The sequence below is a fragment of the Elephantulus edwardii genome, unplaced genomic scaffold (assembly GCF_000299155.1).
Source record: "Elephantulus edwardii isolate Elephantulus edwardi_28Jun2011 unplaced genomic scaffold, EleEdw1.0 scaffold00429, whole genome shotgun sequence".
NCBI lineage: Eukaryota > Metazoa > Chordata > Mammalia > Macroscelidea > Macroscelididae > Elephantulus > Elephantulus edwardii.
Window position 1 is genome coordinate 1031411 of NW_006400179.1, and position 16570 is coordinate 1047980.

At 36.3% G+C, this 16570-nt stretch overlaps 1 protein-coding gene across 1 annotated transcript in view; it reads right to left on the minus strand.

Moving 5' to 3' along the window:
* The window catches only part of LOC102852097 (protein tyrosine phosphatase domain-containing protein 1-like), a 49796-nt gene that overhangs the window by 21681 nt on the left and 11545 nt on the right, over positions 1-16570 (minus strand). The window contains 5 exon segments of the mRNA XM_006902569.1: positions 3062-3247; positions 9689-10944; positions 13773-13910; positions 15987-16105; positions 16270-16350. Coding sequence (XP_006902631.1) covers positions 3062-3247; positions 9689-10944; positions 13773-13910; positions 15987-16105; positions 16270-16350 — 1780 coding nt within the window.

Genomic DNA, 16570 nt, shown 5'->3' on the forward strand with positions numbered 1-16570 from the left:
CATCTAACATCAGCTACAATATCCCTAGTACCATGACCCCTTCTAAACTCAGCCTGGACTTCTGGCAGTTCTCTGTTGATGTACTGTTCCAGTTGTTTTTGGATAATCTTCAGTAGAATCTTGCTTGCATGTGAAATCAATGATATTCTTCTGTAGTTTCCACACTTAATTGGGTCACCCTTCTTTGGGATGGGAACAAATATAGATCTCTTCCAGTCAGCTGGCCAAGTGGTTGTTCTCCAGATTTCTTGGCACAACTTGGTGAGCACATCCAGGGCAGCATCTGTTAGCTGAAACATGTCAATTGGTATACTGTCTATTCCAGGGGCCTTATTTTTTGCTATTTCCTTCAAAGCAGCTTGAACTTCTTCCTTCATCACCATAGGCTCTTGCTCAAATGTTATTTCATTAAATTCATCTGTATCTGCCAATTCCTTTCGATACAATGACTTCCTGGATCATTTAACATTCTGCCTAAGCAGATGCCTAAAGCATCCTTGATTATAGCAACTCAAGGTTTGAATTTGTTCTTCAGTTCCTTGAGCTTAAGAAATGCTGAACGAGTTCTGCCCTTTTGATTTTCTGACTCTAGCTCCTCGCACATTTCATTGAGAGGGCAAAAAATCACAGGGTTGTAGATGTTTGGTGGACAGGGGGAGGGGGTGAACAAATCAAGAAAGATCCAGTATGAACCTGAAAAGGTGGGGTAATGGAGCATATGGATCAATGTTGATTAATTTTGTAAAACACAATGTATGCAAATGAGCAAATGAAACACAATGTATAGAAATGAAACACAGTGTAAATGAATTTTGTAAGCAAAAATTAGAAAATAAAAATAATTTAAAAAATAATAAAGAAGGACCAGTTCTTGGAAAGTGACATCTGCTTGGAAAGATGGACGATCAGCAAAAGAGAGGAAGACCCTTAAGAAGTAGGATAAACACAGTGACTTAAACAATGGGCTTGAGTATATCAGAGATAATAAGGACGGCCCAGGATAGGGCTATGTTCAGATCTTTTGTTCATTGGGTCGCTATGAATTGTAGTCGACTCAGCAGTACCTCACAATAGTAAAAATTTTCATGAATTAAAAAGAGTAAATTTTTAATGAAAACATTTATTATTTCTCAATAAATAGACATGTGATTTGAATCAACCAGCTGCTCCACAGAAGAACCATGGACAATCTAACCCCATGCGATTTAATGCCTCTAAAAACCCTCTGGCATGTCAGCCATGAGTTCGTTCTGATTTAAGAGTAACAAGAATACATAAAACAATATATGAAAATAAGGAGGCCTGATGGCATAGTCCATAGCTTACTGCCTTCCTAGCCAAAATGCCACAAATCTTAAGTGGTTCAAATCCACTATTTTTCTTCTCTGGAGAAAGATAGGCAGTCTCTTCCCATTAAGATTTACAGCCTCAGAAACCCAAAGGAGGATTGCTATGAGTTGGAAATGACTGAACAGCACCAAGTGAGCAGGTGAGTGAACATAAAGAGAAAGAATTCTATACCTATCATCATGAAACCAAATTTCAGTTAGTGGATAGGGGTAGGTGGTGAATGGGTAAATAAGGGAGACCAAAGACAGATTGATACCTTTGAATTGTGGTGTTGTTGGAGTACCGAGTATCCCATGGACTGGCAAAAGAACAAACTAGTCTTTCTTGGAGGAAGTGCAACTAGGGTGCTCCTTAGAGGCAAGGATGGTGAAACTGCATCTCACATCCTTTAGACATGTTGTCAAGAACAGCTACTCCTTCCATACTTAGAAAGGTCAGAGAAAGAGAAGAAGATGGATTGACATAGTGACTGTAACAATGAGCTCAGGCATGGCAGATGCAATCGTGAGGATGGCACAGGCACAGGGCAAGATTCTGATCTATTGTTTGTAGGGTCACTATGAGTCACAGTTGACTTGAAGGTACCTAACAACAACAATATACTCCATGACAAGCTTATTATTTTTTCCTCTCCAAAGTACTGAAGAGCAATGGTCTCTCTCTGGAAACTAAGGTGCGTCTGATACAGGCCATAGTCTTTGCAATCACTTGTTATGAGTCAGAGAGTTGGACAATGACTAGGGAGGATAGAAGGAGAATTGATGACCTTGTGCTGTGGCGCTGAAGAAGAGTATGGAATGTACCACGGACTGCTAAGAAAACATTTAAGTTTCATCATGGAGAGGGTTAAACCGGGTGGCTCCTTGGAGGCAAAGATTTTGAGACTTCGTCTGACATACTTTGGACATGTTGTAAGAAGGGACCGGTCCTTGGAGAGGGACATCATGCTTGGGAGGGTGGAGGGACAGCACGGGAGGGGAAGGCTGTCTGTGAGGTGGATTGATTCAGTGACTGGGGTAATCAGGATGGGTGTATCGAAGACAGTGCAACTGGCACAGGGCAGAGCTGAGTTTAGGGCTGTTGTACATGGTGTCGCTATGAGTTACAAGCGACTCGACGGCACATAACAACAACAACAAGAGATATTTTATAACTCTACAAACTCTATATACATATATACATGTGTACACACATATACATACATCCTTTTATGAAAAACATTAATGCATGCCTATTGAAAACTACCTTAAGTGTTTTCCACATTTGCATGCTCATAAATAGAAACAAATATCCAATACTGAAAATAAATATGATTAATTATGGCATATTCCTACATTGGACACTATATACTCATTAAGAGTTAATATTTATTAAAAACTCATAGATGAAGAATATCCATTATTATTTTAAACAAAAATGAACTCTAAAGTTGTATTTTAAAGTGACATTTAATATGTTAAAATATGTATGAAGTAATAAAACTGAAAGAAATGTGAAAATGGTTCTCTTGGGTATTAAGAGTCAATACTTTCCCTTCTTACTCCTGTATTTCCTATCTTACTGAGTGCTTTCATTTTTCTTGGGAAAACTCATAAAGTAGACCCAGAAAAGCAGTATGAATTCCCCTTTTATGCGGGATTTCATGTCAATATGTGAAACTCATGTTGAAGGGCTCAGTGAAATGCAATCATTAGTTTAACAGTTACTTTACCTTTTCTAACAAAAACAGTGCTTCAGCGGCATCTGTGTGTCTGTCAACCAACATGTCCACATCTTTTTTGGTTATTACAGGTTCCTTCAGTTGTTCCACCCAAGACCACATCAAACTGCTGAGGATGAAAGGATCTCGTTCACCACGTATTTTTTCCCAAGCTGCATCTCGTGAATTTAGTTCTTTCTAAAAAGGAAGACAATAGTGAAAGAAAGGAAGAAAGAATTATAGCATTTGGCTGATATTTAACATGTAGGAAAGAGTGAAGAGGCTCAGTCATTGAAGACATGCACTTGGGATCCTATTCCAGTTCAGCACTGGGATGTGGTATACTTGGGTTAAGATACTGAAATCCCTAAGTCTCGGTTTCCCTGCGGTGAATTTCCTCCTCCCAACTCACGAGTTCCATTAATTGTGCAACAAGGAATGACTATTTTTTAAAAAAGTGAACTAAGGGAGGGGGAAAGGAAGGTGAGGGGGTAAAACATGTCACAATGAATGAATGAAAATCTAACTTCTCTGTAAAAGTTCATTAAAATCACAATTAAAATAAAATTTTATGTAAAAAAAAAAGCTCCTAGAAGCAGGGAATGTGCTGAGTTAATGAAGTTCCCAACTTTGTTCAGAAACCAAACAAAAAGAAAAATTCATCATTTCTTTGGCTCCTGGAGAACAAAACAAATATATATTACAATGAGGTAAAATAGTAGATAAAAAAGTACAAGCAAATTAGTGTGTTTCTGTGAGGTTACACACTTCATTTGTCATTTATTTGAAAATAGCAGCCTTGTTAAAATTTTTTTAGTGCAGTTTGTACTAATGATCTAATACAGAAAAGTAAAATAATTTATATCGGATCACAGGCTAACAAGTCAAGACCCTACTGACTTAAGACTCCCAAATTCCTATCTTTACTGTGCATTTTATGTATTTCTGATAACTTTGTGCACAGGCCCTGTTTTCCCCCCTATATATGCTCATTCAGAGCAAAAAAGAATACAGATGATTTAAGAGTACTTGTCTAGTAAATATATATAACACGATACTCTCTCTTTGTCTCTTTTCCAACTGAAAGTGACTCACTGAAGGACTCCTTGGGCAAAATGAATGATTAAGGAAGCCTCAAAAGAAGATGGAATGAAGATACAGAATCACTGTGCCAAATATAATTAGTTGATCTTGAACCATTTCAAGAAGCAACATGTCATCAAGGACCAATGGTACTAGAGGAAGAAGTCCAAGCTACAAAGAAGGCATTGACAAAAAAAAAAAATAAATAAATCTCAAGAACGCATAGAATATCAATGAAGGTGTTTCAGCAGATAACACCCTGTATGTTCTTGTGTATGCCAAATAATTGGGATGACAGCTACCTGGGCCAGCCAATTAAAAGTGATCCATATTTGTGCCCATTCAAAACAAAAAGGTGAACCAACATAATGTGGAAAATTATCGAATAATATCACCAATATCACATGCAAGTAAATCTTGCTGATTATTCAAAATGGATGGACTAGTATATCAACAGATAACTTCCAGAAATTAAGCTGTATTCAGAGGCTATGTTACAAAAGATATTCCTAATGTCAGATGCATCTTAGCTGAAAACACAGATTACTAGAAAGATGTTTACTTGTGTGTTATTGGCTATGTAAAGGCATTTGGCTATGAAAAACATCCAGATAATTCACAGCATAGACAAGAATGGGAATTCTAGAATATTTAATTGTACTTATGTGGAATGTGTACATGGATCAAGAAGGAGACAAACAGAAAAGGTACCTATCATGCTTATATCCTTTCACCATACCTATTCTATCTGTCTGATGCTGAGCAAATAATTTGAGAAGCTGAACTATATGAAGAATAATGGGCATCAGGACTGTAGGAATACTCACCAACAATCTGATATGCAGATGATACAATCTTGCTTGCTAAAAGTGAAGAGGATTGATTTATTGATGCAGATGGAGGAATAGAGCTATCAGTATGAATTAGACTTTAACATTAAGAAAATAAAAATTTTCATAAATGTTTTAATTGTAGTGAAAAATGGAGAAAATAATGATTTTTTAAATTAATTTTTTTAAGTATTTTTTGTGTGTGTGTACCGTTAAATTGTATCTGACTGGTACAGGAGGAGATTGCCCCTCCTTCTCTAGCAGAGCATCTGGAGGATTCAAACTGCTCACCTTTGGGATTGCAATGCAGCTTCTTGTCACTAGGCTACCAGAACTCGCCAGAATGAAATTGTTAAGAATTTAATTTTACTGGGATCCACAATCAATACCCAAAGAAGCAAAAAATGGAAGTCAATAAATCAAACAATCTAATGCAACAGACAAATGTGCTATATAGAAGAATTCTTTAAAGAAGACTTCTTTTAAGAGCAAGGATGCTACTTTAAGGCACTTGAACCAACCTGTGGTAATTTCAGTTGCTTCGTATGCACATCAAAGCTGAACAACCAATGAGAGGACCAAAGAACTGATACTTTTGAATTGCGATAGTGGTAAAGAATGAATACATTATAGACTGACAAAAGAAGAAACAAACCTATTTTGAAAGAAGAAAAGTTGTACTGTTCCTTAGAAGGAAAAACTGTAGGTATCCCACATACTTTGGACATATTATCAGAAGAGCCAGTTCTTGGGAAAGGGCATCATGCTTGAAAAGTGAAGGGTCTCAGAAACAGAGGAGTACCTGGCATGAGAAAGACTTACACAGTGACTGCAACAATAAGCTTAACACAGCAGAGCTAAGAGGATGTGATAGGATCTGGCAAAGTTTTGATGTCTTGTTTGGAACGCTACTAAGAGCTGACTCGATGATATCAAACAAGAACAAAGTTGGTATTATTCAGCCAAGGTTTTAATAAATTTAAGATTTTAATAATCTTATGTTAACTTTCTCTAAATATTTTTAGTCACTTACTAAAATTCAACTTAATACATAAAAGGCACAAAATGATAAACTAAAGAATGAAATATTTCTAAGGCATACAGAAAATAAATTATAAAATAGTGAAAATAAATCCTTTCCTATCAGTAATGACTTCCAATGTGAATTTATTAAACAAACAAAAAGTGACCCATCTACTGTAAGAGAGTCTCCTTATTTATAAAGACACAGAGATTAAAAGTAAAAGGAAAGCAAAAGATAATCAACACAGACAGGATTCAAAAGAAAGCAGGGGTGGCTATGTTATCAGATAAGACAGATTTTATGGTAAAATATATTATGAGAGTGAAAGAACACTATATTTTTATATAAAAATTCATCCACCAAGAAGATGGTAATCATTACAAACTGAAGGTGAAGATGACTTAAAACACTTGTAGAAGATCAGACTACAACTTTCCATATCAAATAAATAAATATTTTTTAAAATTGGACCAACAGAAACATCAAGGAAGACAGACATAATACTGAAGTTGTCAAGGATTTAATTTTATTTGGATCTATAATAAATACACATAGTGCAGTTAAGAAATCAAAAGATGTGTTGTATTTGGAAAACCTGCTGTCAAGGATTGCTCCTAAGTGTTAATGAGCAAGGATATCAATTTAAAGATGAAGGTGTGCCTGATTCAAGCCATGGTCTTTTCAATTACTTCATATGCACCTGCAAGTTGGACAGTGAATAAGGATGACAGGATGCTTTTGAACTGTGATGATGAAGAAGAGTCCCAAATATTTCATGGACTACCAAAAAAAAAAAAACCCAACAAATATATCTTGGAGAAAGTGCAGCCAGGGTGTTTCTTAGAGGCAAGAATTGTGAAACTTGGTCTCACATACTTTGGACATGTTGTCAGGAGTGGTTCAGGCTTGGAAAAGGACATCATGCTGGGAAAGGTGAAGGGTCAAAGAAGAGAGGAAGATTTCCAATAAGAAAGACATAGCGACTGTTAAGAGTATGCTTATCAGAAATCATGAGGATGGCACAGGATACAGGATTGATAAGAGCTGTGGTTGACTTGATGGCACGTAACAACAATGTTATTAAATATACATAAATAAATGATTAAAAAACAGGATTTGTAAACTTTCCCTCATATAAAAATAAAAACCCCAAAATATTAAAATTCATATGTAACTGAGACTGGGCACAAATAATGAAAATATTCAAAAAGAACAAAGATGGAAGACCCACACTTTCCTCTTTCAAACTGTAGTACAAAGCTCTAGTAATTAATTAAAACAATGTGGTACTAGCACAACGTTGGACATATAAATCACTAGAACAGAATATACAGCTCAAAAATACAACTTTATATACATGGTCTATTGATTTTTGACAATAGTGTTGAAATGATTCAATTGAAAACGAACAGAAATGTCAACAAATGATACTGGTAAGAGTGAGTATCCACATGCAAAAGAATGATCTAGACACTTATCCTAGACCACATGTTTAAAAAACCTCTAAAAATGAATCAACAGTCCAAATACAAAAACTAGATTTCATCAAACCGAAAACATCTTGATAGGGACACTATAAAAAAAAAGTGAAAAGATAATTCAGAAAATGTAAGACAATATTTTTAAACTGCCAATCTGGTAAGAGATTAATATCCAAAATGTAATATACATATAATTCTCTCAACTTTTTGTTGTTGCTGCTATGTGCCGTTGAGTGGCTTGCGACTTATAGCGACCCTATGTACAACAGCCCGAAACTCTGCTCTGTCTTGTGCCACTCGCACTGTCTCCGATATACCCATCCCGCTTACCTCAGTCACTGAATCAATCCACCTCATAGAGGGCCTTCCTCTTCTGCTCTGTCCCTCCACCCTCCCAAGCATGATGTACCTGTCCCTCCTTGCAACGTGTCCAAAGTATGTCAGACGAGGCCTCAGAATCCTTGCCTCTAAGGAGCTGCCCGGTTTAACCCTCTCCATGATGAACCTTAGATGTTTTCTTAGCAGTCCATGGTACATTGAATACTCTTCTCCAGCACCACAGCTCAAGGTCATCAGTTCTCCTTCTATCCTCCCTAGTCATTGTCCAACTCTCTGACACATAACAACATAAGGACATTAAAAACCCATCAAATTAAAAAATGGGCAAAGGAATTAAATAGCTATTTCTCTAAAGAAGTTATAAAAATGACCAACTAAAACATGAAAAGGTGTTCATGGCCATTATTCATTGTTGCTGCTGAGTGAGCTCTGAGTGAACACCTGTGCAATTTACAGCTTCTAAAAACCCACTAGAGGGTCAGCTCATAGGTCAGTTCCAACTCAACAGCACACAACAACAACAACTGAATGCAGTCAAGTAATTTCTGACTGATAACCTCATGTAACAGATAACAACTGCCTATAGGGTTTCCTTGGCTAGAATCTTTATAGAAGGGAGTCACCTGGTCTTTTTAAAAAAATTATTTATTAATTATCATTTCAATGCAACAATGAATGAAACCTGGTCTTTTTTTCTAGCCAATCTTTCAGTCAGCAGTTGAGCACTTAACCACTGTCACACTTTGTTAGATACTAGGGAAATGGAAGTTAAAAATCAGAAATCCTGCATCATACACAGTGGGAAATCTATTATATATTAAAATAACAACAACAACAATACAAACCTCACAAAGAACCAAAACAAATTCACAAAATAACAAAAGTTGGTAAGGTTGTGGAGAAATCAGAAAACTGGAAGTTCCAAATGCACCAGCATCTCCAAGGGAGAATGATGGGCAATCTCTCCCACTTGATTTCGACTCTGAAAACCCTCTGGGTCAGCTGTGAGTTGGTTCTGACAGAACAGAAATCAGTGAGTGAGTGGTGGAAATTGTTGCTTTCTTAACATGGTAAACAGAATTACCACATGAGCCAACAGCTCCACTCTTAGGCACATACTCATACTCAAAAGAATTGAAACAGGGACTGTGCTCACTGTGGGACTGTTGACAATAGCCAAAGGGCAGAAACAACCCAAGTATCCCTCAACAAATAAACAAAATGTTTCATATGATGTACATATTATACAGTATTATTAACATTCTCAGTGTTATAGTGCAACAATGAATGAATGAAAACCCCAAATCTCTGTAAATATTCATTAAAATTAAAAAAATTTAATAACAAAAAATTTAAAAAAACCAAAAAAAACCCATTCTCAGTGTTATTAGTGTAGTAAATACTATAAGTATAGTAAATATTATTAGCATTTTAAGGTAATATTATACAATATTATGAAAAAGGAATGAAACTTGAAGACAGAATTAGCCAAACACAAAAGGACAAATATTCTATTATACCACTTACATAAGGTATCTAAAATAAGCAAAATCATAGACAGCTAATAGAACTAGAGTATTGCTGAGGCTGAGGGGAAATGAAGAACTGTTGTTAAATGGGTTTAGACTTTTTGTTGAGAGGATAAAAAAGATCTGGCAACAAATATCAGGGATGCTAATGTAACATAAGAGAATACACTTAACATCAATGAATGGTATACTTAAAAATTACTAGAACTGGTAATTTTGTTATATAATTACAAAATAATAAAACTGTTTAAAAAATTTAAGTGTTATACATACATATCTTTAAATTTCTGTAACAAATTTAGTAAAATCCATTATATTGCCCTCTCACACACAATTAAGTGAAATATAAATACCTGCCACATTTCTACCTTCTTTTTAACTTCTTCCTTTTCTACAAACTCATTTAGATTTGCCAGAGCTTTAGCTGCCAGTATTCTCCTTGCTGTAACACTCAATTCAGATGGCAAAGCAACTTGTGGTGCTACTTGAGCCAAGCTTTTGCTCTCTTTGTCTTCATGTACTACAGAGAATTTTACTTTGGGAGTAGAATCACACTCAAGAGGGAGGCAGCAAGTTCCACCACCTGACAGGATAGCCCTCTGACCCCAACTATCAGGACTGTCACAATGACAGTGATTCACTTGATGGTGACAATGGTTTGGTTCCTTATGGATAGCTCCAAAGTTGGGTATAATTAGCTCTTTAGGGTTGTTTGAAGCTGAGACACCAGGTGAAAAGGTTCTACTCTGATGCACTTCTTTTGGAATATGCTTCTGGAATAGTGGTAATTCATCATCTTTGAGTCCTTGCAAGCTTCCAAATTTAGCTTGAGTCCAGAAAGAAAATGTATGGCAGACCAACGTTTCTTTATTTAAATGGAGTTGTGGAGACTGAGGAACATAACATTGGCTTACAGTTTTCTGTTCCTTGATGTTATGGCAAAGCAAGACTTGGGCAGGCATCATCCACTGGGTCACACTATGTTCTAAAAGTAACTCAGCCCGCTTTAAATCTGAGTCACTATAGCTGAGACGTCTTTTCAAATGAGTCAGTGGTTTAAGGTCTTCAATGTTCCATCTCTTCCAAAGAGGGTCAAGTTCTTGTTCACTGGAAAGAACGACATCCTGATTCTCAAGAGCTGCCGCTGCTGCCACAGGAATATGAGGATCTGATGTGTTACTGTCATGCCTCATTAACTCTTTATCCAGTTGCACTGTGACCATCTCAGACACTGTCTTTTCTATTTCAGCAGAGAGGTCTGGTACGTCTAACACTTCCTCCTTCATCACTGACCTGTTCTCAGCTAAGTCCAGCAATAATTTGCAAACGAGATGAATAATTTTTGGTACATGTTTTAGAAGCCGTGCTTCATAGCCATGAAGTAGATGACGCTGGCGAATTAGATACTGAGCTAAGGTGACAGCATGTGCTTTAGGTTCACAGCAAGAAAATATATTGCGAAGAGGAATCAGAAACTGTGTAAATTCTCTTACACATAGGAGTTGTCCTCTAGTTTGTATGGAATTGGGTCGCTTTGCTCGAACAAATACAATTGCTTGGTCAGCAGTCATTCTTGTTGCAAAAACTAAGTAACAAGCTATCAAGACACCTAAACAAGCAAGAAAAGAAGATTAGAGTGAGGAGAGTTATGTTTTTTTATCATTCTTTGGTGACTTAAAATTTTAAAATATGTTAAGAAATCATGTAAATACAAGCACATTTTGAGGATGATTTATAATTATAACTGAAATATTTTGCATAGGTGTTAATTATTGAGTAAAATTTTACCTGTTACTATCTAAATATATGGCCCTCTCTCTCTTAGACCAAGAACATTTGGAGGAAAGATTATCTTAATCATCTCTTAGTAGTATGTGATGTACAGAACAAAAACCAAGCCCAACGTAATGTTGTGGAGTTTATTCCAACCATGGCAAACTTCCAAGGGTGTTTCTAGGGCTGAAAACCTTAACTGGCACAGACCTCATCTTTTTCCTAAAGAGCACCTGGTGGATTCAAACTAAAGACCTTTAACTGACAGTTACCAACATGCAATACACTACACCACTAAGAGACAAGTAAATTAAAGGATTAATCAGTTCTCACAATTTTCCATTCAATCAAGCAATATACTTTTTGCTTGCCTCCTTCCCATCCCCCTGATACATTCTACCTTGGCACTCTTTCTGGCATATGAACATCTTTTTTCTTATGAGATTATTCACCTTCATAATCTACTACTTTTCTTCCAGACTTGTATCTAAAAGTAAATAATATTTTTCACCCTACTGAGAAAATGTATATATTTCTCCCTGTGGAACTGCTGGACGATTTGAACTGTCTGCCTTTGGATTGGCAGTACAACTCCTTGCACACTAAGCCACCCACTGGCAGCATCAGTTATGGATGGTGAAGAGATTGAGATTGTTTACAGCTTTAGTTTGCTTGGCTCCACTGTCAACAGTCTTGGCATCAGCAACCAGGAAATTAAAAGACGTATTAAGATGGGAAAGTCTGCTCTTAGGGACCTCTCCAAAGTACTGAAGAGGAATGGTGTCACCCTGGAGACTAAGGCTATGGTCTTTGCAATCACTTGCTATGCGTTAGAGAGCTGGACAATGACTAGGGAGGATAGAAGGAGAATTGATGCCTTTGAACTGTGGTGCGGGAGAAGAGTATTCAGGGTACCATGGATGATTAGGAAAACAAACAGATTCATCCTGGAGAGGGTTAAACCAGGCTGTTCCTTGGAGGCAAGGATTCTGGGGCTTTGTCTGACATACTTTGGACATGTTGCAAGGAGGGACCAGTCCTTGGAGAAGGACATATGCTTGGGAGAGTGGAGGGACAGCACAGGAGGGGAAGACCCTCTACGTGGTGGTTTGATCTAGTGACTAGGGTAATTGGGGTGGGTGTGTTGGAGACAGTGAGATTGGCACAGGACAGAGCAGGGTTTAGGCCTGTTGTACATAGGGTCCCTATGAGTCGCTAGTGATTTGATGGCACATAAAACAACAACTGAGAAAATAATTCTTTTTCCATAAGCACTTATGAAGGAAGCCAACCATAAGAGAGTAAATGTTGCATATAATAGTATGTGTTTGAAATAAATAATCAAGTTTAAAATAATTAATTTAAAAATAATTTAGTAAAACAATGTTTAATATAAAATTAAAATGTAAATATTTTTGGCTTCTACATGAATTATCAAGTTTGTATCTTGTTAGATATGAAAAATATATAAACTCTAAAATTGCACGTACCCTAGTACATAATTGTTGTTGTTAGTTGTCACTAAGTCAATTTCATAGTCTAAAAAAATCTTTCTCACTTAAAACTCAAACTCACAGCTGTCAAGTCAGAACTGATTCATAGCTGACCATCTAACAGGTTTTCTCAAGCTCTAAGCTGCCTGGGAGGAGACTGTCTCTCTTTCTCCCAAGGAACCTCTGGTGGATTTGAACTACCTAAGAAGAGCAGCCTCTTGGTTAGCAATGCAATTACCTATGGACTACACTATTAGAGCTCCTTTATCTATCTCACAATTGTTGAATACCATGGAGTTGGAATTGACCCATAGCTGACCCTTCAATGAGTTTTCAGAGGCAGTAAATTGCATTGGAGGAGGCTGCCAATTCTTCCTGTGAAGCGGTGGAAGATTTGAACCATGTGCCTTTTGGGACTGCAGTGCAGCTTCTTACCACTGGGCCACAAAATCTCTTTGTTGTTGTTGTTCTATGCCATTAAATTGGAACTGACTCATAGCTGACTCTCCAACAGGTTTTCAAAGACTGTAAATCACACAAGAAAAGACTGCTCATCTTTCTCCTCGAAGTATGTAAAAACTATCTGCAGAAATACCATGTAAAAAGGAGAGTGAAAATGTTCCCTGCAATTCCCAAGGACAGTTAAATTTCAGTTAAACTATAATACCTGCTTAACTCAGTCAAAACTAAATCTCCATCACTGTATAGTATTCAAGGTGGGTGATCATATATTAATTGTACCAGGTAATTTAATTTCAGTTTTCAACTTGTGTTAACTGCTAAAAACTTAAGTGAAATAATGATTACAATTTCTACTAATAATTCCATTCATAATAATGACATTATTACACATTACATATTAAAACAATGTATTGGAGGGTTTTTTATCCTTTAAAGAAGAATATCAGGGTGCTCATTTATCTCCTTTCAGAAACTAATCTATTAATAAATATGAAGTTTCAGCTCTATGTCATTCAAGAACACTTGCATGAACATCCAGTGATTTTAACAAATTATTTAAGACACTTAAACATATTTTATTTACTTCTTCATTTTGACTCCAAGCTTTGGAAAGATTCTTAGAAACACTTATCTTCTGTCGTTAGAAAATACTATCACTTATATATTTTAAATATACCTATAAGACAATAAATCTTCTCCTTCGATTTACCTGTTCGACCAAGCCCTGCATGACAATGAACAGCTACTCTTCCTTCCTGTAAGGCAAATGTCATCACCTTCACCATATCTAAGACTGTAGTAAGAGATGCTACACCATAATCCTTCCATCCGAAATTGTAGAAATAAACTAGGAATAGAAAAAGAGAATGAAAAACAAATCAACATACAGAAAATATGGTTACAAAAACATCTGGGGGGAAAGTGAAAGAAAAGTTTAAAAGTCTAAAGTAAGATCTCAGCGAATACACAAGTCTAAAAAGACAGGTCTTTTATATTTTAAGTTCATCATCAATGAATCATTTATAATACATAAGACATTTCATGTTGAAATTAAGCCAGGAAAAATTATTGTTGGTCAACCATGACTTAGAGTAACCCTATGAATTATGATTAGAAACATAACATTGTCACCATGATTAAACACATGATTAAACAGTCACTGTGTCAATGAAAGAATTATGGTAAAGTATAATTATAAATAAGTTAATAATCTATACTCAAATTACTTAGCTGTAGAGGGAAAATAATCTTGGCATACAAATATATGTAAATTACTAATGAATGACTGGATTTTTCTACCCAGAATAAAAACAAAACAGATTAGAAATAAACTTATTTACATTTCAAAATAATAAAGATGATGGACTTTCATATGGATTACATCTCAATATAAAGAAAACAAAAATCCTCACCACTGGGTCAATGATAGGATGGGAAAAAGACTGATGTTGTCAGTGATTTCATTTTACTTGGATCTATAAACAATATCCATGGTAATAGCATTCAAGAGACCAAAAGATGTGATGTATTGGGAAGATCTGCTCTCAAGGATCTGCTCAAAGTACTACAGAACAAGGACATCAGTTTAAAAACAAAGCACACCTGAGCCAAGCCATAGAATTTTCAATTGCTTCAAATATATGTGAAAGGTGGATAATGACTAAAGGAAGACTGAAGAAGTGGTGATGCTTTTGAATCATGGTGTTAGTGAAGAGTATTGAATATACCATGGACTGCCTAAAGAATAAACAAATCTACCTTGAAGGAAATGCAATTGGGGTGCTCCATAGAGGGAAGGATGGTGAAACGTCATCTCATGTACTTCAGACACTTCAGGATTGGGTGGTCTTCAGAAAAAGCATGGGAAAGGTGAAAGAGCAGTAAAAGAGAGGAAGATCCTCAATGATATTGACACAGTGAGTACACTCTTGAGTTTTAGGATGGGAGAGATCATGATGGTGGCGCAAGGTTCATAGGGGTTTCTCTGCTGTTCTTAGGGTAGCTATGAGTCATAGTAGACTTGAGAGCACCTAACAACAAAAGCAACTACAAATTTACATTCCTGGATTTGAATGTCACATGTTCAGTGGATTCCATTCCAAAGCTGTAAGTGAAGGAGTCAATGAAATTATCACAAAAAGTCTCAACAGTAGAAAAATTTTTGTTTTACAATAGTAAATATGTAATATATTCATAGATTGACTGCCAATTTTTTGCTGGATCATTTTGGGCAAGTCAGTGTAGCAGGTCTAGCCTCTGTAGCCAGCCTCATTTGTATAAGAGAAATGGCAAAAAATGTGTTACACAATTGTAGTAAGAATTAAATAATCTCAGCTCTCATTGTCCTTGACTTATAAATGACTCACAGGTGACCCCTTTGAGACTGTAGGTAAGATTGGAAGAGATGACACTTTCCTCCCTCTATCACCGGTGGATTTGGACCACCAGAGGTACAGCTTTAGGGTTACTACACAACTCCCTATGGACTAGACCATGGAAAAGCCCTAAACCAGAGAACAGAATATGGTATTCTACAGGCATTATGAAATATGCTAACTACAAGGTCTCATTCCCATATTCATTACACAGGATAAAAGAAAAACAAAACTGTACTTTCAACAGCAATACAAAAGAAAATACTGAAAAAGGGTCACAATATTTACAATCAGAGTGAATTAATATCATTCATTCTTTTTTCTTTACAGATCCTGGCATCGTTATTTCTATTATTTTTTCCTTTTATTGTGACTTTAATAAAATTTTACAGAAAGGTTGGGTTTTCATTTATTTTTCTTGACTCCTACACTTCCATGCAATAAGTGTTCATTTCCACCCCCCTTTTTAACTTAAGAGCAGGACAAAGAAGTGTCTCTAAGCGCTGTCCTTGATAATTCATCATGAGGAATAAGGAAAAGGAACTTACTGCCAGCTTCCATGAAAGCTTCAGGAAGGTAAGTGAAACCACTTTCCTGTTCCAAAGAGTTCCCACAGCTAGCGTGTTCTCCAGGACGCTGAAGATTAATTATGGTTTTTATGCCACAGCTTGAAGGGGAAAAAAAAATTAGTCCTATATAGAAAGACTATTTTAAAAAATGCATTACTAATTACTCCTATTATGAAAATAAAAATACTTTTCATTTGTAGAAAAAAAGCAATGAAAGAAAAACACATTTGTGAACAATATGTGAACAATGAAGAGTATTTACCTCTGAAATTGTTCAATGATGTGGTACTTTTCAATGAGTTCAGTGGATGGGCGAGCCATGGCAAGTATGTTATCAGTGACCCTGCAAATGTAGGAGGATTAATGAGATGCACAAATCCTAAAATGCTTCACCCTGAATTACTAGAAGGGGAAACAAATAGAATTTCTTCTTTTTCTACGATTTTGACAATGCTATAAGATAAAAATATTTATCACAAGAGTCCACAATTAAGATTGCATAATGGAATGTACTTGGGGCGGCGGGAGGGGTGTGGGGGGATTGTGTCCCAGGGAGGGAGTGT